The sequence below is a fragment of the Conger conger genome, chromosome 14 (assembly GCF_963514075.1).
Source record: "Conger conger chromosome 14, fConCon1.1, whole genome shotgun sequence".
In the NCBI taxonomy this organism is placed as follows: domain Eukaryota; kingdom Metazoa; phylum Chordata; class Actinopteri; order Anguilliformes; family Congridae; genus Conger; species Conger conger.
In genome coordinates this window covers 27,570,634-27,593,925 of record NC_083773.1, presented here as the reverse complement: position 1 = coordinate 27,593,925, position 23,292 = coordinate 27,570,634, and the positions used below count along the sequence as shown (strand labels likewise).

The following is a 23,292-nucleotide window of genomic DNA, read 5'->3' as shown; positions in this document are numbered from 1 at the left end:
GTTGCATTTATTTAGCAAAGATTTTCAATATGAAAAACTAATCTCAGCATCTGAATTCGACCAGATCTTAAATAAGCATTACTTACATTAATAATGGTTTCCTACCTAGAACCAGCAGAAGTAGGTCTATGGAGCAAATGTTTAGTTTTTTCAATCACAGATTTTTCCTATAAATGTGTCACACTTTCCTGCTTACTGAAGAGTGCAGAATCCTTACATATCTGTAATCCTTCCTGAAGCACAAAACCTTTCCTACATTCCTTCTGTACCGTGAATGATTTGACCGTGTGTGTGCGTGTGCGTGTGCGTGTGCGTGTGCGTGTGCGTGTGCGTGTGCGTGTGCGTGTCTGTGTCTGTGTCTGTGTCTGTGTCTGTGTCTGTGTCTGTGTCTGTGTCTGTGTCTGTGTGTGTGTGTGTGTGTGTGTGTGTGTGTGCTTCCAGGGACCAACGTGTGTAACGTGAATAACGGCGGCTGCAGCAGCCTGTGTCTGGCCATCCCCGGAGGCCGGCAGTGCGCCTGCGCAGAAGACCAGCTGCTGGACGCAGACGCAGTCAGCTGCAAAGGTCAGCCGCGGGGTCGTGGTTCTTCTTCATTCCCCTGGCTGTTCGTGTTGTATGAACACCCTTCTGCTGTTCGGCCGGTAATCTGTCCCTCTCTCCCCACCCCACAGCCAACCCCTCCTACATCCCGCCCCCCCAGTGCCAGCCCGGGGAGTTTGCCTGTAAGAACAACCGCTGCATCCAGGACCGCTGGAAGTGTGACGGAGACAACGACTGTCTGGACAACAGCGACGAGGCGCCCGAGCTCTGCCGTGAGTGGCCGGGCTCAGCTGGGCGGGATGGGGCGGGGTCTAGCCGGGCGGGGTCTAGCCGGGCGGGATGGGGTGGGGTCTAGCCGGGCGGGATGGGGCGGGGTCTAGCCGGGCGGGGTCTAGCCGGGCGGGATGGGGTGGGGTCTAGCCGGGCGGGGTCTAGCCGGGCGGGATGGGGCGGGGTCTAGCCGGGCGGGGTCTAGCCGGGCAGGATGGGGCGGGGTCTAGCCGGGCGGGGTCTAGCCGGGCGGGATGGGGCGGGGTCTAGCCGGGCGGGGTCTAGCCGGGCGGGATGGGGCGGGGTCTAGCCGGGCGGGGTCTAGCGGGCGGGGTCTAGCCGGGCGGGGCGGGGCAGGGCAGGGCAGGGCCCAGCAGGGCGGGCGGGGCAGGGCAGGGCGGGGCCCAGCAGGGCGGGGCAGGGCAGCTGACCGCTGCCCTTCACTCCCCCACATGCATAGGGTCATTGGCAGCGTGTCATAACTTTCTGTATTAAATAATCATTATGTTCTACAGCTTGTTTTGTTTTGTTTTATTTTTTTACAGCCAGGTAGTTTGAGCTGGAAAATCTGTCAAAGAATTAACTTGTAAGCTGTATGATGCCCCTCTGGCAAAAGCCTAAAATGTAATCGCTCCTGTTGTTCAAAATACTTTTGAAAGTTCCTTTGGCGGAATGGCTAAATTGTAAATTGATAAAATCTGTGATGGCCAGACAGTCTAAGCAATATAGTCTAACAGCCAGGTAATCTGATTGCGCTGCGTTTTATAACGGCAAGGCAATCTGAGCTGTTGCATTTGACGGCCAGACAGTCTCGGCAATACAATATGTAGCAATCAGCCGATCTGACAAACATGGTCTGTAACAGCCGGGGAGTTTGAACAAAGCGGTGTGTTTTGGCGGACCGGGTATGTGAAAGTGAAAGCACGTCCGAAACAGCTCCGTTCCTCTGAGTCACTGTCCGTCCCCCCTGCAGACCAGCACACCTGCCCCACGGACCGCTTCAAGTGCCAGAACAACCGCTGCATCCCGCTGCGCTGGCTCTGCGACGGAGACAGCGACTGCGGAAACGAAGAAGACGAGGACGAGTCCAACACCACCTGCTCAGGTACGCCCCCTACGGGCAGGCCGGCGCACTGCGCCACGCTTACCGCTCTCCAGAAGGAGCTATGCGGAGATGCTTACTCCTGTATGCTTTAAGTATGAAGTTACACGGTTTTAAAGTAGCGGGAATGGTCCAAAACTATACTGTAAATCCAAAACGGCAAACCACAAACGTAGCCCTCGTACTGTCTGCTCCCACATCACCCTCGTTTGGACCGTAGACAGGGCTGGTTAATGTCTTGACCCCTACCTGAGCCTTCATCCAAACACTTTAGATGTCGATAACAATACCATAGCCCATAATAAGTGTGCGAGTTTCCGTTTTTTCATATTTCTCCCCTTTAAGAGAATGGCCTGGTAGAGAGAACAGGATTGCTTTCTGGGCTATTACATTCGGCTGAAATTGGAAGTAGATTTTTAGGGTAGGAGAACTGGCAGCTGTTCAACATTGGGTAGAGGCGCGACGCTTGGGGCTGGCGTTCAGAGTGAGGAGCTTGTGATTGCATGGTAATGTGGTTTCAGATTTGTGCTAATGTGGGGCAGAATGACAGAGGCCCTTACTCTCCCTGTCCCCTCTTCCAGCGCGGACGTGCCCGCCCAACCAGTTCTCCTGCGCCAGCGGACGCTGCATCCCCATCTCCTGGACCTGCGACCTCGACGACGACTGTGGAGACCGATCTGACGAGCCCGCCTCCTGTGGTGCGCCCGTCGCCCCTCCACCCTCCCATAGGCTCCCCCCAAATCTCCCCCCACAACCAGAGGAAGAGATCTGACTTCTCATGTTCCGCTCATCCCTGTGGTTCTATTTTTATTTTCATATTAATGCCACCTGCATCTCTGATTGGCCCTAATTTTCCACCTGACACTCCTGAGCCAATCATAGTATACTTGTGTTTGCCGTGCTCATTGGGATCAGTTTCTAATGCCCTGGTATAGTATAATGTGCAGTAATGTCCCAAGCCTGGTCACATGCACATGATTACACCCACATCTATGGCATTCTTCTGTGCTTTAGTATTAGCTGCCATTTGACCTGTACATAGAGAAAATGGAGTCCTGCTTGTTTTTTTAGTAGCTTGTTACTTGGCGGATGTCGCATAACAAAGTCTCATTTGCCCCTCCAGCCTACCCCACCTGCTTCCCTCTCACCCAGTTCACCTGCGACAACGGCCGCTGCATCAACATCAACTGGCGCTGTGACAACGGTGAGTCCCCCCCCCACCCCTCCTGCCCCGGCCCTGCCTGCTCCTGCCCTCTGCGTGTTGCTCTCCTCCTCTCCTCTCCTCTCCTTCCTTCCTTTCTCGCACTCACTCTGCAAAAAATAAATACACTAAGCAATCACAAGAGCCCCTTCCTCATCAGTGAAATAAATGATTTATCTCATCGCATGAGCTGAATGATTCATTCATTCCTTATATTTAATTAATGAGCCCATCCAGTTCAGTGTTCTGTGCGCTGCTGGGCACGCTTATCGTGATTGGCACAGATACGGCACCTGATGCTTCTGCCCTAGCGGAAACGCGCCCACATTTAGCCAGAAACCAATCACTCACTGACCTGACAGCTCTAGCTTTTACACTCCAGGGATGAGTCTGAAAGTGTGCTGGGTCAACCTGGAAAAGGGCTTGAATGCAAGCACTCAAGAACAGTGAATGCACACTGAGATGATTTTGTTGGCATGGATACTTTGATGATGGCTTATATTTCCCTAATGCTTATTCCCCCCTTATCTCTGAGCTTTAATAATGGCCTCGGTTTGTATGTAGTGCCCACCAGCACCCACACATTATAAATGCACCAAATTATTTCTTATCGATCTCATGGAGAGAAGCTTTTAAATGCCCTCGGTGGAGCCGCTAAATTAATGATTCGGCTGGTTAGATGGGTATAGTTTCATAATTCCCATCCCTTATCTGATTGGCTCATGTTCACTGGGGAGGGGGGCTGATATGGTGCATTACGGGGCATGTGTAATTGGCTCGGCCTTAAAATCCTCATCTGTGAGTGCAGAATGACCTCTCTTTTCCCCCGGAGCCTCGTGCTTCAGGGCTTTGAGGTTACCTAAACATCGCACTGCTCCGAGTGCAACAGCTTGCACTTGTACAGCCGTGGATGATGATGTCATCTAAGCCTTAGCACTCAAGAAATGTTCTATGTGTCTTAAAAAAACACTCAGTTTCATAACACTGGTAAGTTCTTTCCCGAGTGCAGACAGGAAGGGAGATGTCCCAGTGACCCGAGATTGAGATTTTTGGGACAAACGGCTCTTTCAGGGTGAGAGAAGGGGGGGCGGCTTCAAAGTTCAGTCACAAGTTTAACACTGGTCAGGCTCACAAAGATCATAATTCATACAGAGAATGGCCACACTGCTGTTTGTCTCTGTGAAATTAGATTTCTTCCTCTCAGCAATTAACCGAGTAAACGCCACATTTAAAATATGTACATGCTGTTGTGATCGACTGATAGAGACCAATTGACCTACCCTTTCAATGGAAAAGTCGAGAAATATAGACTCACCAATGGCTATTCTGACCATTATTGGCTGAGATGTTTGGTTGAAAAATGGCGGAGGAAGCCATTTAGATGTTGTAATTGCTGACTGAGGGTAGTGTCGAGTGGAAGAAGTCTCAAGTCCCAGGGACTCCAGCGTTCTGGCTACCCTTGGCAGGAACCCGCTCTCTGGTACTCTTTCTCTGTCCGTTCCGCCACGCTTGCTCCTGCCACTCTGTCTCCCCGCCCGCCCCGGCTGTCTCTGTGCTGTTTGTTCCATGTCTTGTTTTGTGACGTGTGCCCACTTCCCCTGTCTCTCGTTGATTCTGTGTTTCAGAAAAGGATTGTGGGGACGGCTCTGATGAAATGAATTGCCCGAACCCGACCGGTTAGTGCATAGATCTACATGCACCATCCTGCTACAGTTACGCTGTGGGCAGGGTCGTAGGGGCCAGGAGAGGGGCAGGGGCTAAGGGGCAGGTTAAGAGGAGGGGGTAAAATGTGTCTGGCTGCTTCACTTCAAATGGCAGCTTTTAGCTTTCAGCTTCTCGGTATCCATTTACTTTTCACTCAGCTTTAATTTGGCCTCCATGCCCGTCCCTCAAATTATGCAAGAAGTTTTTTATGCTGGAGTTACCCCGTAGGTTTTGTTTTTGAAGCGGTGCCCGCAAAAGGAATAACAAAGACCGCTTTAAAGTAAGAAAATTAAACATTACAGTCTACTGTGTGTTATAAACACAAAGATATGCGGTTCTCTTTCATCTTAGTGGATGTAATATCTCTAACTACAGAAAAGGGCTGCTGACTCCAGAACCACTTAATCGCCGTCAATGGCAGCTTTTGCATACGGCGGCTGGGGCCCATCGGGGGCCATTAGTCATCGTTCTGAAAGCCCTACGTTTCTGATTGGATTCCAGGGTGCCTCTGTACCATGAACAATGAGGCTACATCAGAAAGACCTCAGTTCTCCTCCTTAGTGGCATAATCTACTGCAGCCCGTCTCAATGTATCAGCCCCGGGTACATTATCATGGTGCATGGGGAGATCTATGCAGTTTCTGTGATTTTTTTATTTATTTCTCTCAATCTCTCTATATCTCTCTACTCAGTGTTAAATGTATTGTCTGTTCCTTGCTCAATGTACTGTGTTCAATCTCCTTTAAAAAAAATGCATCCGTCTCTTACGATTGAGGTCTAACGGACTAGATCCGCGGCATTGCTCACGGATTCACTCCATATCCCATTCCTGGCGATGCAAACAGACAGGTTTGAAATGTAATTACGGTGGCTGGAAATGCATCTCCTCCAAAGGGATGTTTTTTTCCACGTGGCGGGAGATGCATCCACAGTGCGTGATTGCTGCATGATAGATGGCCCACATGACTGCCTGTAAAACCAGCAGACTTTACAACGGGGCAGCGCTTGAAGCATCTCCGTGTTCGCACTGTTGAAGTGACAGTTCAGATTTACGGTCAATCCGTATGAATCTGTTCGCGCCTCCTGGTATTCCTCTGGTGCGGATCATCTCGGTAAACTATCCAGAAGATATCAACATCAGTGATATCGGTGTCTACACAGATGCAAACTAAAATGACCCAGCTGAATGTAACTGCGACCCTTTTGACCTTCAGTTTATCTACTGCACGTCTCCAATCTCCAGGCTTCTCAGGGCTGTTGGCTAGCAGTTGCCCGTGGCCTTCTTGTGTCCGCTCCGGTTATGTAGACCAGCTGCGTGTGTTCAGAAGTTGATGAAAATTAACAATTTGAAAGTGTCCAGTCCTGGGAAGGCCAGTGTATGGGGAGGCAGCTAAAAACTATTTGTAGTATACTGCTGAGAGTGAGATTCATGGAGCAAATGGATCCAGTCAAGAACCGAAGGCTCCACCAAAGTGAGGCTTTGAATATCTGTTCATAAACGGCCATGTTTGTTTGTCAATTGAATATTTTCGTTCCGATGGCTGCATCCTTCCCCATGTACCTGGTGGGAAAATATTTGGCTCAATAACAGAGAGCAGTTTAGCCCCCAAAGTTTTCAGTTCAAAGCAATCTCTTTTAGCTTTGAGAGAACTTAAAAAAAAAACCAAAAAAAAAAAAAAAACCGGCACATCTATTTCTTTATTACATTAATATTCGTATTCGATCATCTGTTATCAGAGACAAACATAGTTGGACCTCAGTTATTTAGATCTATCTGATGAGCTTCAAACTCCAATTCCCATCAGCCCCTTTTGCAAAAAAGAAAAAAAAAAGAAAAAAGAAAAAAAGCTGTGGCCATTTTGGCGGCTAGATGTCAGTACTGCACCCCCAGGGCTGTGGTGGCTGAGGAAGTTTGGGACGTGTGCAGTGGTGAGCAGGCGTGTGACGGTGAGTGTGTTGCAGATAACGACTGCGGGGACAACAGCGATGAGGCGGGCTGCAGCCACTCCTGCTCCAGCGCGCAGTTCAAGTGCAACAGCGGCCGCTGCATCCCGGAATACTGGACCTGCGACGGCGACAACGACTGCGGCGACTTCAGTGACGAAACCCACGCCAACTGCACCAATCAGGGTGAGTCCGCCCCTCGCACTCTTCTTACGGGTCGCTGTCCAATCAGTGCGAGGCGCCCCGTGGTCATAGTCTGCTGTCCTCGTCTCTGCTGTTGATTCTGATCTCTTTGGAGTGAAACCATTTCGTTTTTTTTCTTAAATAATTATCAGTTTGTGACTTTTGTTTACCGGTAAGCAGCACAGACTAATTGGAGTCCAAGGTTCAATTTAGCAGTCGATAGCAATGGATTTTCTGACACCATATTCACCGAACACACCATTTTGGTTTAGCTACCTTTTTACTTTCTGAAATCTATGAGTCTAAAGCTCCACTCATATTGAAAGTGACATATTGAAAGTTTTATTTACTCTGTTAATGAATGTCATTTGCTAGATTCTTCTTCTTTACATTTAATGGTGAGTAGAAAGTGGTGCTTAGCTGAAGTTACTTGGAATAGATCACATGCACTGCATTTAGACATACACTGCATAGCTATTGTGCGTTCGGGAATGCTTTTCTCATCCAGTACCATTCTAGAACTCTAAGTAGAGAGTATTTTTAGAAGTATGGTGTTTAAAGCTTTGCACTGAAAATAACCATCACTTTACTCCAGACTGACTGTGGCTAATTGATAGCTTTTGACTCCATACAAGTTTGCGGTTCCTCCTCACGGCAGTGTGGCACATAGTAATGACTTAATTGTTGTTATAACATACAGTGCCTTATCCGCACCCTCAATCTTGCCTTATTAATTCACAACAGATCGTTGTCTGCTTCATAATTAAAAGGATCGCGGAAAAAGGGCCTGGCAGTTGACAAGCACAGTACCTGTCTGTGTTCCTTGGTGTGTTGTTTACTTCACAGCAAATTCCGCTCGACCTCACCTGGGGGCTGTGCTCCTGTGGTCTCTTGTGTGCCCCTGCTAATCTTTGGGCTGTGTAGATTTTCTGTGCTACCTTACTTTATATGAAACACACGCACACTCACAAGGCATGAGCCATACAACTACAAGCTTGTTAGTAGTATACTAACTTTCTGTCTACACTTAATGCCTACGCTTATCGACACTGAATACAGGGCAGTGAAAAACGTCAGTGTTGAAAGCTCATTTCAAGTTTCAAACAACTCCATACACAGGATAGAAAAAAGCATATTGCAGTGATTTATTGAAGTGCTTTTCAAAAATGAAATTCAGACACCCTTCATTAAAATATAGAGGTTTATAATATTGTATATATAATTCAAAACATTCTATTTAAAACATCTATTTTTTGATTGATGTCAGTGAATAAATATGGAGGAAAATATGAGTACCTAAAGATAGTGAAGAAATCTGTAAGCTAATGCAAGCCATTTAGATGGAGAGAGAATGGTGGATTAAATTGTTTATTTATTATTCATATGTTCAGCTGGAGGTGTACAGAACAATCGCCAGATTTCTGTGATTGAACAACCCAGATGGTTGTGCTTGCACCTGGGAATCAGGCCTGCAACCTTACGATTAAAAGCCCAGTGCCCAGTCCCTTAACCACTGTACACTGCTCCTCAGACCCACCCTGGAGTGTATATCCAGTGCCATTGAATACAGGGGTTTAAAGTATAGGGTGAACGTGTATATGTCAAGAGAATGCTCATAAACCCAAATAGCTTGTAAGCACACAGTTGATAAAAATAGTTTTCATGATTGTTTTGGTTGTTCCAGCAGACAGTGGGTTGTTTTTGGTTTGACATGATTGTTCCAGTAGACAAAACATTTTGAAACTGAACAATGCTGACTCCAGTTAATCAAAGACCAATGTAATCAGTTGTTGGTTTGAATAATATTTGCAAAAGTGTTAAAACGACACACTCACAGAGCACTTTATTAGGAACCTTTTTACTTTATTACACCTACTTATTCACGCAATTATCCAATCAGCCAATTGTCTGGCAGCAGTGCAATGCATACAATCATGTAGATATGGGTCAGGAGCTTCAGTTCATGTTCACATCAACCATCAGAATGGGGGAAAAATGTGATCTAAGTGACTTTGACCGTGGAATGATTGTTGGTGGCATACAGGGTGCTTTGAGTATCTCAGAAACTGCTGATCTCCTGGGATTTTCACACACACTAGTCTCTAGGCTTTGCAAAGAATGGTGCAAATAAAATAAAAAAAGTCCAGCGAGCAGCAGCTCTGCAGACAGAAATTCATTGTTAATGAGAGAGGTCAGAGGAGAATGGCCAGACTGGTCAAAGCTGACAGGAAGGTGACAGTAATGCAAATAACCACACATTACAACAGTGGTATGCAGAAGAGCATCTCTGAACACACAACGCATCATAAATCTAAGTGGATAGGCTACAGCAGTAGAAGTCTAAATAATAAGTAATAAATACCTAATAAAGTGTGTTATGACAACATATTCTGAGGTTGTAGTTTGCAGAAAATGAAAATCGTCTCCATGTAAACCTATGGAATAATCTCTTGTTTTTAATAATAATAATTTTAATTTTCAATATAACTGATAATAACTTATGAAGTTTAAAATTGATTAGGTGGTGAATAGACGAAAGTGATGAACTCCGCATTTGTTGATGGTGAGGTGTGATATCAATATGTGGTCTATATGAGTCTCTACATCCCCTGCAGGGTGTTACATTATGGGCTGTTTACCCAGCACAGTACAAAGCAGCAACGTCACACCTGTGGCTGAGATGGGGGGTTTGGGGGCCAGGCGAAAAGGCCTTGCTAATGAGAGAGGTCAGGAGAATGGCCAGAATGGTTCAAGCAGGAAGGCCGCAGTAACTCGAATAACAGTGGTATCAAGAAGAGCATATCTGAACATACAACACGATGAACCTTGAAGTGGTTGAGCTACAGTAGCAAAGTCTAAAAAATAATTATAATAAACATTAAGTTATTTATTAGACTTATTTTGGTCACTGAGTGTATATGGGCTGTTGTGTATTCCTACATACAGAATTAAAGCAGATGTACTCTATGCATCGGCATAGTATCAATATGTATTACAGTAACACTCTAACTCTTGCTCTATCTACTTCTGTTTCTTAGTATCTTGGCCCTGCCTCTCCTCTCTTGCTCTTTCCCTTCCATTCTCATTCTCTCTCCTCTCTCACACTGCTGTCCCTGTGGGGATTGAGAGACCTTCAAGTTATTGCAATGTAGGCAAGGCTATACAGAGAAGGTTCTAGAAGTAGAGGTTGTTCCTACTTCTGCCCATCTGATCAGGCTCAGTTTTTCAGTAGGTTCCAGTTTTAATATTACATTTCCTCATAATTAAACGGATATGTGCTATCAGTAATTAATTGGACAGAATGTCATATCCGTTTTCCTCAGCCTCACTGCTCGCTCATCCTGTTCTTCAGCATGGATGGTCCCGACTGTCTGGGATCAAACCCGGACTGTCGCTGCCGACGGTTACCGGCAGCCCCTTGGAGTGATGCGTAATTGGGACATGAGTGACTCAGCGCTGTCTAGCACCCCCGCTGGTCAATCAAGCCCCCACAATCTGTTTGCTTAAGCTTAAGTTGATTCCTTTCAGTGCACATCTTTGCAAACTTGGCTTGTAGTATTAGAATAAGCAGCTGGTATAAATGTGGTTCGGAGGAGGGTGCACACTTGTCGACGGTCCCACATTGGCTGCAGAGTTTGCAGTATGAGCGTGGCTGTATAAGATTGGGCTTATTAAAAAATTAGAAATACCTTCGTAATGGAATCAAAATTTGGAGGAAAGAAACAAATAGTAATAGTCTCATAGGCTAACATGGCCGCATTCCTTGGCCTGGTACAGAATATATTAGTTACCTCCTCTATCCTGGCCCCCTTGGGCCTGAGACAAAATGTCCCAGTTGCCCCCTCCTATCTGCGGCCCTGCATGCTGTTGCTGTCACCTGCTTTTCCACTGGGGACAATGACTCTAGCTACAAACTGTCAGTCAATGCACACATGCTTCCTTGGGGGACCAACACCGCAGTTATTGGCTAGATTTCTTATACAAAAAGTAATCTTAGTGATATTGTTATAGCTGTGGCCCAGTTTTGTCAGTATTATTGAAACTTGAATGCATTTTTGATGATTTTATCATTTCATAATCCTCAATATAGTTACCGCTGCTGGTGGCAAAGGGCGTTCTAACTCCTTGACCTAAAGATCCGAGCTTCTCACAGTAACCAGCAGAAGCCTTCCATTAGATCAGCCTGGCGGTTATTCACTCATCTGAATGGGAACGATGTTTTAATCTGTCCAGTCATAACCGTAGCGTTGCTCTTTGTGGAAACGGGCGTGTGTGTGAATGTCTGTCGCTCCCCCCCCCCCCCCAGCCACGCGCCCGCCCGGCGGCTGCCACATCGACGAGTTCCAGTGCCGCATGGACGGGCTGTGCATCCCCATGCGCTGGCGCTGCGACGGAGACACCGACTGCATGGACCTGAGCGACGAGAAGAACTGCGAGGGCGTCACGCACATGTGCGACCCCGCCGTCAAATTCGGCTGCAGGAACTCCGGTACGCTCCCCGCCCTTTACCGTAGAGAAACGTCCTGACGCGCGATGCTCGAGTGTTTAGCCCATCTATTCTATTTTCCGCTCTGAACTCTAGAAATGCTTTTATGACAGGACTTACAGGACAGACGAGCAGCATTTGATAGGCGTTTGAAAAGGCCCTTTAGCGCACGTTTTAGCATGTTAGATATAGCAGTATCTAGCGGTAATGAGAGGTTGGGAACTGGCTCCGCGCCGCATGGAGTCGGTGCGATGTAGCCTGACATAAAATGGCCGCCGCCTCCCCCCCCACAGCCCGCTGCATCAGCAAGGCCTGGGTGTGTGACGGAGACAGCGACTGCGAGGACAACTCTGACGAGGAGAACTGCGAGGCCCTCGTGTGCAAGCTGTCCCACCACGTCTGCGCCAACGACACCTCCATCTGCCTGCCCGCCGAGAAGCTGTGCGACGGCACGGACGACTGCCCCGACGGCTCGGACGAAAAGCTCTGCGGTACGGCCGTCTGCGCCTCACACGCTCCTTCAGGGCTTCGCCTCTTCAAGCCTGCTCCTGATCTCATTACATCAGTCCCATTGCAGCACGGAAAAATAAAGTGATTTGCAAGATGCGAATGCAAATGCTAACACAATTTCTAATATCTGACTGAGCCTACGACGGCATATCCCTAAAATCATACTGTGTAAAATGATATTGCCATATCAGGTTTAAACACTTTATCTACCACCTCTAATTAATTCAGTTTTCCCCCTGGGTTTTGTCTGTTACTTACTGGAATGAGTTCAGGTTTTCGAAATCTTTTAGTTGTTAACTTTGTTTTGGCTCATATTGAAGATTTCGTGTACATTCTGTGTTTTTGATTTGCCTGCCTCGCCCCACTCCCCCACCCCTAACAGATCTGTGCTCTCTGGAGAATGGTGGCTGCAGCCACAACTGCACAGTGGCCCCGGGCGAGGGCATCCTGTGCTCGTGCCCGCTGGGCATGGAGCTGGGCGCCGACAACAAGACCTGCCAGATCCAGAGCTTCTGCGCCAAGCACCTGAAGTGCAGCCAGCGCTGCGAGCAGGAGAAGAACCACGTCAAGTGCTCCTGCTACGAGGGCTGGGCCCTGGAGCCCGACATGGAGAACTGCAAGAGCCTGGGTGAGGGCGCGGCCGGGCGTGGGCGGAGGGGGGGGGCCGGGTGGGGGCGGAGGGGGTGGAGGGAGGGGAGGGGGGCGGGGGGCGGATGGAGGCGGAGGGGGTGGAGGGGGTGGCAGTGAGATGGGGAACAGCAGGAGAATGTGTTGTCATGACACCAGAAGCAGAAAAAGGGTGTCGGTACGCTACAAAAAGAGAAGACGCTATGGTCTAGCGAGAGCAGTGATTACTCAGCCTGTGTGCAGATAGTGCTATCTGTGGGAAAGAAGCAGCAAGCAGGAGATAAATGCTGTAGGATCTAGCTGTCGTCAGTGCTATTTGCATAACCATAGATATTCACAGTAGTCTTCTCGGTGGAAAAAAAAAAGTGTATCATGTATCATACCATCAAGAATGGGTGGAACTCAGAGGTGTTAAAGGCATGCTATGCCGAATGTAGGCCTTGATGTGGCCCTTTGTTTATATACTGTACGAAAAATGTCAACGCCCCCATTCTCAATGAGCTAAGAACCACGGTCTAATATGATTCGTAAAACATCTGCTTCAGTGGTCACTTTCCACACGTTACTTGTGTTTGTATTTAGCTAAGCGTTGTTACTGCTGATACTACCCACTGCTAACACCGGTGGATTCTGCTCTAGCCAGCCTGCCTGGAAGACAGCGTCATTATGTAACATAGGCACTCATGCTCACAAACACATCAATTCACTGTCGCTTTTATTCTTTATCAGACATCTCAAGCCTTCTGAAAGTCTGGGAGTCTAGGCAGGAGAGGAAATATACCGATAGAATCTCCTGAAAATAGCAGTACTGTGCAGTGGGACCCAGCTATCATGGCCTGCCAGCTGACAAAACTGAATTTAGTTAGCTAATAACGGCAGCTACTTACTGTAATGTTACCGAATGAGGAACAAAGAAGCTCATTCTCGTTGCAGGTGAAATGGAACGGCCTTTTGATTCTACATGAAAATGTCTTTGCTCTACCCTTTCATTTTTCTTAGATTTTTATGCTATAATTTTATATGCTGTGTTCAAGGTGAATTTCTGCCAAGGCCTGGACTCAGTCAACATTTTTCATTTGCTTTGAATCAATTAAGGGCAGGCTTAAAACAAACGCAAGCATGAAAACTTCTGCTCTTTAACCTCATATTCATATTTTTTCATTAAAAATTTAATCTGCTGGAGTACACAGCCAAAACGACAAACATTGTGCCTCTGTTCAAATGCCTACACTGCACTGAATATTTTATAATATACTTATTTTTATTTCAAATATAGAAACGGTATGTCTAAATGAAAGTAAGTCCAAATTCTAGCCAAAAATGAAAACGAATGCTTTCCCAGAGTTATTATTTGGGAAAATGAAGCACAAAGGCACACGCTGTAACCCTAACCATGTGTGCCGTATGGAAAGGTAGAGAGAAGTGGCATGTTGGAAACATAATTCTGTCCGTCTCCCTGTAATTGCCCATGAGCCTCTCTGTCTGCCTGCCAGCTCATTCATCACCGTGCCTGCTGGTCGCAGATAGCGCCCCACCTAGCTGCACGCTCCTCATTATTCAGCAAGAAAAGGGGCCTGAAACTGCCCTCTGCTCTGTCTCCCGAGCACCCTCACAATAACGTGCTGCTTTTTCAATTTACATCTTGTGGTTTAGAGGTTACAGTAGGTGGCACTTTCTGAAGCGCGGGTGCACCTTTTCAAGTCCATCGCTCCCATCAAAGGTAACTTTGTTTGGGCGGACTGTTCTGCTTTTTAATCGCAATCAGTTAAGCACTTAGCACTAATTAGGATACTTTGAATGTTAAGATATTTTAAGAACTGGGGATATTGCGTAGTACTGTACCTTGCAGTTAACACTTACAGTAATTGCACGATTTTCTCTTTTACTGTAAAAACTATTTAAACGGAAGCCTGTGGAACAGTAAAATTACCGAGTAGGCACCAAGTAATTGTGATTTATAAATTCTTGGTATGGCTAATCAAACTCCTTCCCCGTGTTGTCATGGTGACATGATTATCTAATGGTGGTGCACTCGTTATCAGCTGAGGGTGGTGCTTATGCCAGACCTCGATTCTGAAAGTGCCTTTCTGCCAACATTGTGTAGTTAAAGGCATCAGTGACTTACTACTGCCATGCACCAGTTTATAGCCATCACAAATTCTGTACAGAAACGAGAGCAAGCTCCTGTGTTCATTCCATTCTTTATCCTACTGGTGGTTCTGGCACCATATATTATATGATATTATATTTTATGATATTATATAGAATATTCTGAATATAATATAATATAGTAATGACCAAGGAAAGAACATCCATTACAAGTGTATTTTCTGAGGGTATTTATTTATTTATTATTTATTTATATTCGTAAGCAGTGAATGTCTACCCCTGGTTTCCTGACATTTCCCAACATCTTCCCCTCAGATCCGTTCAAGCCCTTCATCATCTTCTCCAACCGGCACGAGATCCGCCGCATCGACCTGTACAAGGGCGAGTTCAGTGTCCTGGTGCCCGGCCTCCGCAACACCATCGCCCTGGACTTTCACCTCAACCAGAGCTCCCTCTACTGGACCGATGTCGTGGAGGACAAGATCTACCGCGGCAAGCTGTCAGAGAACGGCGGTGAGCTTGAGCGAAAACGTGGCCCGTTCCACAAAAAGAGCGCAAGACGAGTTTCACGATGCTGCCTGCTGCATAATTATTAACGTCTTGGAAACGGAAATGAAAGCCAAGATGCCGAACTACAGCATGTAGTTGCAGTAACATGGCCCTGTGTGAGTTTAGCTGCTCACTGTAATATAGATTCAAATTAATTAAGTTTAGCAAATCCCTTCACATAATTTATCGAATGAAAGGTTTTCTGGTCTTGGGACATTGTGGCAAGTCTGGTTAAAAGTTCTGTGATACTGTAAGTGCTTGCACTGCTTGTTAGAGTTCAGCAATCTGGTTGCTCAAACAAAAATGGCACTTCAAATGTTTGTGTTGTGTTTGGTTTTGTTTTGGTTAGTCTGTACACTGTGGGCTGTAAGTGCCAGTCAGTAGGCTGGGTCATTGCTGTGCTCTTTTTGAACACAAACAGATTTTTCAGCTAATGAGGGCTGTTCTGTAACTGCGGGCTCTGTCTCATACTCTGCAGGCTCTCCTCCCTAGTTAGCATGATTGCAGGCTGAGCTGGACTTCAGCTGAGGCAATGTGCTGCAGAGAGGGGATTTTTGACCTTTTTATAATCCTGAAAAGGACAGACAGAGAAACCAGGGGCAAAGCATTCCGTAGTTCTATCAAATGTCATTTCATTGCACATAATGTTCGGAATTAAAAAACATTTCATGGGCATACAGCTGCTTTTGTGTCCATATTTGTATGCATTTGGATATCATGCATACTTAAGTGACTATACAGAACTATGCCATAAATGTGTTAATTAACCGGCATATTATGATATTGGCAGTTTTGCCAGGGTGTCGATATGTCATTATGTGTAATGTGTAAATGGAGAATTAACAATATATGACACCTCTTTAATCCAGTTTCGAGCTCCCTCCCTACCCCCTTGAGTACAGTATGTGAACTCCCTAGTTACAAAGCCCTGCAATTAGAGCTACTGTTCCCAGCCCCCGCAGACCTGAATTAAACACCATGTCTAGCGACGTATAGCTTCCTTGTCCCAACTGCTTCCTGCTTCAGGATTTTAATGGTATGATGTTAGGTAAGCTCAATGTTGACATTCAATTCGACTAACGGCTACCAGGAGAGCCCAGCAAACACAGTCTTGGGTGGTGATGAGCAACAGTAAACAGAGCTCCTCTCCCTCATTACGGTAAGGAAGCATAATGATCATGTGTGATCCTCTCTGGCGATAATAGCTGGTTGCAGGCGATTAGATGATTCACTTTGATTAGGGGACCGAGGGATGGGAAAATAGAAGGGCGGAAAAGAGGGGTTTGCTCTTTTCTTTTCTTTTTTTTTTCTTTACTGGAGAAACTGGATTTTGAGTATTATAGCCAACCAAAACAGCCGCCGGGGGAGGGCCTCCTTCTGTTTGCGAGAGCCAGAGGATGGCATGTCGGAGCAGGCAGGGCGACACTGTGTACACTGTCAAATCTGTACTGTCGCGGCACCAAATGGTTCATCTTCACCAACAGTTGATGGCAAGCGTACTATACAGTATCGACGGTTGGGTGATGGTGATTAAAGGGCTTCCTGTGATACCTGTAGCCCTTTCAGATGGGGGAGATATGGACTGCTACTGCTTGGTTGTAAAACATTGCTGATTCTTTACTTCATTTCTTTAAAATGTGTTAATGTGCCATGTGAGGAATATGGGTGATTCAGAGATCAAATGTGCCACTAAACAGGAATTTCAAGTAGCTATCTTGATTATGCGCTTCATCACATCTGCATGTGCTGTAATGGCACAGCTAAGCAAAAACGATCAAATAAATGGGCTACAACTGATCCACTTAGCGCAAGGACAGAAGGAATAAAAGTCAGTCGCACAGGTGAATGCTAATGCTACTAACAATGTAGATGCATGTCCCAGGCATATCACAACATACACAATATTCATAACATGATATTGAGATAAAATGTAACATTTACATTCAAACAATATGCAGTACCTGCATGTTATGTATATAATGTATAATTATATTTATTCTATAATTCTATATAAACTGGTAAAATCAGTATGGCCACGTGTGCATTTTAAATTCCTGTCTGACGATATTACAATATGGAATGTATTCCTCAAAGAATATAGGAAGTCCTGTACCTAACTGGTATATTAAATGAATGTATGGAAATGAAATAACTGGTATGATGCCCTGTCCTAAGCTCTAGTTCACCCTTTTGGCCTGTGTCCCCACGCAGCTCTGACCAGCTTCGAGGTGGTTATCCAGTATGGGCTGGCCACCCCAGAGGGCCTGGCGGTAGACTGGATCGCTGGAAACATCTACTGGGTGGAGAGCAACCTGGACCAGATTGAGGTGGCCAAGCTTGACGGCACCATGCGCACCACCCTTCTGGCTGGGGAGGTGGAGCACCCTCGAGCCATTGCCCTTGACCCCCGGAAAGGGTAACCCCCTGTCTATTCCCTTTCAAAGTAGAAAGAGAGCGCTCATATTTTCAAAAGAGGACATTGTGGGCCCACAGGCTCTTCACTGTGCTATTTTCCGATAAAGAACATACGGTATTGCCGGTCCATAAGGTGCATCTAAAGGGAATATTTAGGTTTCAGTGATGAAGAGATGGAACATTCAGTTCAAGTGGTTTATTTATTTGTTTATTTTATTTATTGTACAGAAAAATTGATGAAATTCATCACACCTGCACAAGATGTTAAAATATGTGTGATATGGAGCTGAGTATCTGGTGGGCCTATATAATGTTTGCTCTTTTGGCCATGTGCTCACGCCTGCCTCTTTCTCTCGGGCCCTAGCATTCTGTTCTGGACGGACTGGGACGCCAGCCTGCCCAGGATAGAGGCGGCGTCCATGAGCGGGGAGGGCCGGCGAACCATCCACAAGGAGACGGGGAACGGTGGCTGGCCCAACGGGCTGACCGTGGACTACCTGGAGGAGCGCATCCTGTGGATCGACGCCAGGTAAGCACTCCCTGGAGAGAAAGGTGTTAAAACAGCCCTCTTTATATAGCAGCCACCATGTCATTGTGTCTGCATAGGGGTGCGTATAGGGTTCATTTCTTCCATGACATGGGGGGGGGGGGTATTCATTCATTACAATGGCTCTCAACCCAATTTGCATAATTGTGTGGCCCAATTTGCAGCCTGATAAAAGCCCCTTTATTATCCTGCCAGTGAAATTCGAAAAACAAAAAACGATCGTGACACTGCATCAGAAATGATCAGGGTCATGTTTTTCTTTTTGTGTTTGCATTGACAGGAAAATAAATGGCCATTATTTTTTTTGGTAAATTGGACCACCTATTTATGAGTTTGCAACCACTGACTTAATAGAAAAACCTGGCCTCATTGAGGATATTGTCTAGTTCTGCAAAAGTTGAGAGACTATATATACAGTGAGCTCCATAATGTTTGGGACAATTTTTTAATTTTTTTATATGGCTTTGAACTCCACAATATTAGATTTGTGTTCTCATATGTGGTTAAAGTTATTTGCTTTTATTTCACGGAATTCTTACCCTTTGGTTTCACCATATAGATAGTGGACTCTTATCCGTCTTCCCTTATTCGCCTCCCACAACCCACAACCTCCCACAACCTTCCCCTGCTGCCCTGTCCTTTTTATTACACATCTTCTGACATACTCCTCCCTCTGATTCCCCTCTCTCAGGTCTGATGCCATCTACTCTGCCAAGTACGACGGGTCTGGGCTGATTGAGGTCCTTCGAGGGCACGAGTACCTGTCTCATCCGTTTGCTGTCACCATGTATGGAGGAGAGGTGTACTGGACTGACTGGCGCACCAACACCCTGGCCAAGGCCAACAAGTGGACCGGGAACAACGTGACTGTAGTGCAGAGGACCAACACTCAGCCTTTCGACCTGCAGGTCTACCACCCGTCCAGGCAGCCTCAAGGTATGGCGTTTGCCCCATAAGCCATGAAAGTCATGGTTCTGTCACTATTTACCTGATATTAGTAACTGATAATGATCAAGTGTAAAGTTAATTGTCTAGCAAGCTAACAAAGCTAAGTAATGAGCAAGCAAGCAGAGTTTCTATCTACTGAAGGGAGGAAGCTCACCTGAACCACCACCAATGTGCAACGCCCACGTGGCTTATGCTTGGTGACCATTTTGTCAAAGTTCATTGTACATAGTTTTCTCCTCAAAATGGGTAGCATGGCTTCTGGTTATCTTCTATGGGAAGAGAGAACCAAAATGAAAGTGCTCAGTCATTGTTAAGCCTTGTACTGTACTACCCTTGTGTTCAGATACGTGCTCATACTTCCTTGTTGGAATGCACAATTCTTCAGGACAACATCTTGTACATTTCAAAGCCCAGTACGTTTTACTTGTCTGCTTCCTTATTTACAACTGAGGCAGTTGACAGACACTTACATTGGCAGGTAACAATAAGAGTTGCCTTTTAGATATCAGCCTTAAGTAAGCTTCAAGTGCCAAGCACTACTTGTTGCAGTCTCTTTTGTCAGTGAACAGCTCACTCGATTCATCCTCACACTGCCTGGGGGTGGGGCCAAGGAGGAGGTGTCACACGGCCTGTTGATTGACGGCTCTCCCAAGTCATTCTGACACTGAGGAGGAAGGAAACTGTGGCTGGCATCTCCTGTCAAATCCATTCATGTTGAAAATCACCGCATGAAAAAAGGCATCCATTTACTCTTGAGACTGGACTCGAGAGATTCCAGGCAGCGGCACAGGAAGCCTTTCAAGTTTCTGGCATGTCTCATTTTTAATGTTCCTTTGCTTCCTGCCTCTTAATTAAGACATAGCAAACAGACCCAACACTTAGACAAAACATTGTAAAAAGACCTAAACATCCAAAAATAATGTTAAATATTTTGGGAAGATGAGGTGTATAGAGGAAGTAGTTGAAATGAAGTCTGAGCATTCTTCTTTCTTGGTTTTCTTCCTCTCATCTCATTCATTAAATATATGCCCTTGTCTCCTCGCATTTGTGTTTATTGTCCCAGTTCAAAAAGAACAAGAAGAAAGCTGCCTCACCTGTTACAGAAAGCATTTAGCTTCTCATCCTCAAACTGTTAGTTCCCACTTGACAATCTTTTTGTTTTGTGTTAATGTATTGTATGCTGTCAATAGAATGTACATGCACTGTGTTGGTAGCCTTCTGTCATGAGTGTTTTTGGTACAGACTGCAGGACAAACTGCCTAAGGTAAATACGTTTTATATTCTATTCACCTCCTTTCCCCTCCCCTGTGCTCTCAGCTCCTAATCCATGCAATGGCAATGACGGCCGAGGCCCCTGCTCCCATCTGTGCCTGATCAACTACAACCAGACCTTCTCCTGCGCCTGCCCCCACCTGATGAAGCTGGGAACCGACAGGCACACCTGCTATGGTAACGGCACTTCCCCCGTTCGGTGTTAGCGCCATTAGCGTTAGCGCGGACTGTTCACAATTGGCACCTTCTGTTCTTCATTCACAGCTTTTTTTAGCATTTAAGTTTTTTAAAGAACAGGTTTTCTTGTGCATAGAAAGTAGGTATATCTTGCAGTGAGGCAAGACCACGCTAGGGCTGTTCCGCACCATGACTGCCCATCAAAGAAACCCAGGGAGAAAAGAGCTTCCATCGGCCGGACAAACGTTGCTTCGCTGTGCGGTGTCCACTCCTTGGTTGTTCAGCTGGGAGAGAAGATAAAATGGCTGCACGGTTTGTCTGCCAGGCTCAGGCAGTGCGCAGTGTGTCTTCGAGAGAGGGGGGGGGGGCTCTGCTCATCTCTGCTCACAGGGGTGATTAGCATTCCGTAACGCAACCTCAATTTCGTCGCTGCCGACTTGAGGGTAATTGGAACCGAAGGCCCCCGAAGGTGGGCTCCTCCGCCACTGCCAGTCTGAATTCTGGATTCGCACAGGGCTTCGGAGTCGCTTCAGAACCGGGTCAGAGCTCACTGTCTGAACCGGGTCAGGGCTCACTGACTGAACCGGGTCAGGGCTCACTGATTGAACCGGCAAGTTCATCAGTGTCATTATTGCATGTTCTTGGTTTGTTGTTTATTTGAGAGAGGTATAGTGCAGCAATGTTATTATATTGATTATTTGTCCTATTGTGTGTGAACTCAGTGTTATTGTGCAAGTTTAATTTGGAAACCGAACATGATGATGATCGCTCCTGCTGAATTAAGAAAGGAGGCTGACCTTGTGCCTGTGGAAACAGTGTTCATGAACGCAGGGAGAAGAGGGGTAACACAAGCACCCTGTTACTGTAACTGCTGCTGCCGGTCTTACAGTGGACACGTTCCTGTTTCACGCACGTCTGCTTGTGTGTTAAACAGGCTTCTCGCTGTTGCTGTTGTGCTGACGTGCTCTGAAGATCACAGAGCGAGTTTGCAGTGTCATTGATAAATGTTAACAACAGCGAATGCAGTCTGCTGATGTGATGCACTATTATAGGTCTTTATTTTCCTGGACTCTGTCTGCCATACTCTGTTATCAGGGGATGCTGTTCCTGAGATAAGAAAGGATGTGTATGCTTGTGTCTGACTGAATCTGTTCTCCATGCACCTCCTTGCTTACAAAGGTCCTTTGATGTGCTCTTTTCAAGGCTTAGTGGTCATAATTTGCTCTGGATAAGAACATCTTCCAAATGAATAAGCAATAATAAATGATAGCTGTCAAAGATCGATTCAGTTACATCTGGTAGGTGATTATTAACATTGCTATTGGATGCCGGGATTAGATTGTGACGCTGGCCTGGAAAAGGGTGTGGGCACGTTTTGCCAAACGGTCCACGATCTGACCGGTGTTCTTGGTGGGCTTCTTTCCCCCCAACAGAGTCCCGGCAGTTCCTCCTCTACGCCCGGCAGATCGAGATCCGAGGCGTGGACATCGACAACCCCTACTACAACTACATAATCTCCTTCACCATGCCGGACATCGACAACGTGACAGTGCTGGACTACGACGCCGTGGAGCACCGGATCTACTGGTCGGACGTGCGCACGCAGACCATCAAGCGCGCCTTCATCAACGGCACTGGGGTGGAGACGGTGGTGTCTGCCGGTAAGACCCTGTGCACCCCCCGCGGACACAGCCTGTGCCACGCTCCTTTCAGCCATTCTCCGAGTGTATGTGCTAATGCAGGGGTCAGCGACCCGGTCCTGGAGAGCCGCAGGGCGTGCTGGCTTTCCTTCATACTTGCCACTTAACTGTGTAATCAACTGCTATCATTGATCAGTTAACTCGCATCACTTGTTTCTTGGGTTTGAATCGGGTGCTTATTTTAAGGCGAAAACAAAAACCGGCACGCCCTGCGGCTCTCTTGGACCGCTGCTACCATTTTTAATGTTAATGAAAGCACTGACTGATACACAGTAGCGTGACTGAACAGAGCACGCTTTGTCCTTCTATCTGGTAGCATCACTTGCAAGGCTCATAATCCTTAAGCCCCGTGAACCTGAACAGATTGACATTTGATGCATAAGATAAGTCTGCCCAACCCGCAGGGATGCACTTTTACTGCTGGCAAATCATGATCTCGTGTTGGGCTCCGATTGTGGGTGGCATTTCAAACCAGCTAAACCAATGGCCTATGAAATGATGCTTGCTGAAAGTTGGCAGGGTTTTCAAATGAACCCATCTGCCCAGAAACTGGAGAAAGTGTCTGGGTATGAGACTCATTTTTGTGGCCCGTATGAGTGGTTGAATGTTTGGGAGCTCTGTGTTCCATGTGATTTTGCCTTAAAGTGATACTGAATATAGTAGGTCGCTTTCCAAAAAATATGACGATTATTGACGTGTGCTTTCCCCTCCCCAGACTTGCCAAACGCTCATGGCTTGGCAGTGGACTGGGTCTCCCGAAACCTGTTCTGGACAAGCTACGATGCCAACAAGAAGCAGATCAATGTGGCTCGACTGGACGGCTCCTTTAAGAACGCTGTTATCCAGGGCCTGGACAAACCACACTGCCTGGTGCTGCATCCTATCTTAGGGTGTGTGGGACCCCCCAAATATGCACATACACACAGTACACATGCGCCACATCACCACACACTTATGGCTGCATATACACGTGCTTGTTGACACATAACTACACACTTACGTGGCCTG

General features: G+C 46.6%; 1 protein-coding gene across 4 annotated transcripts in view; it reads left to right on the top strand.

The window, feature by feature from the left end:
• LOC133109612 (low-density lipoprotein receptor-related protein 1-like) overlaps positions 1-23,292 on the top strand; it is a 151,054-nt gene that overhangs the window by 76,995 nt on the left and 50,767 nt on the right. For all 4 annotated transcript variants that reach the window (XM_061219017.1, XM_061219014.1, XM_061219015.1 and 1 more), the window contains exons 15-30: positions 442-564; positions 672-812; positions 1,784-1,915; positions 2,494-2,610; positions 3,036-3,116; positions 6,780-6,947; positions 11,251-11,433; positions 11,724-11,921; positions 12,323-12,568; positions 14,992-15,189; positions 17,437-17,641; positions 18,005-18,169; positions 18,879-19,123; positions 20,453-20,584; positions 22,018-22,245; positions 23,000-23,174. In XM_061219017.1, coding sequence (XP_061075001.1) covers positions 442-564; positions 672-812; positions 1,784-1,915; positions 2,494-2,610; positions 3,036-3,116; positions 6,780-6,947; positions 11,251-11,433; positions 11,724-11,921; positions 12,323-12,568; positions 14,992-15,189; positions 17,437-17,641; positions 18,005-18,169; positions 18,879-19,123; positions 20,453-20,584; positions 22,018-22,245; positions 23,000-23,174 — 2,737 coding nt within the window. The remainder of the gene's footprint in view (positions 1-441; positions 565-671; positions 813-1,783; positions 1,916-2,493; positions 2,611-3,035; positions 3,117-6,779; positions 6,948-11,250; positions 11,434-11,723; positions 11,922-12,322; positions 12,569-14,991; positions 15,190-17,436; positions 17,642-18,004; positions 18,170-18,878; positions 19,124-20,452; positions 20,585-22,017; positions 22,246-22,999; positions 23,175-23,292) is intronic.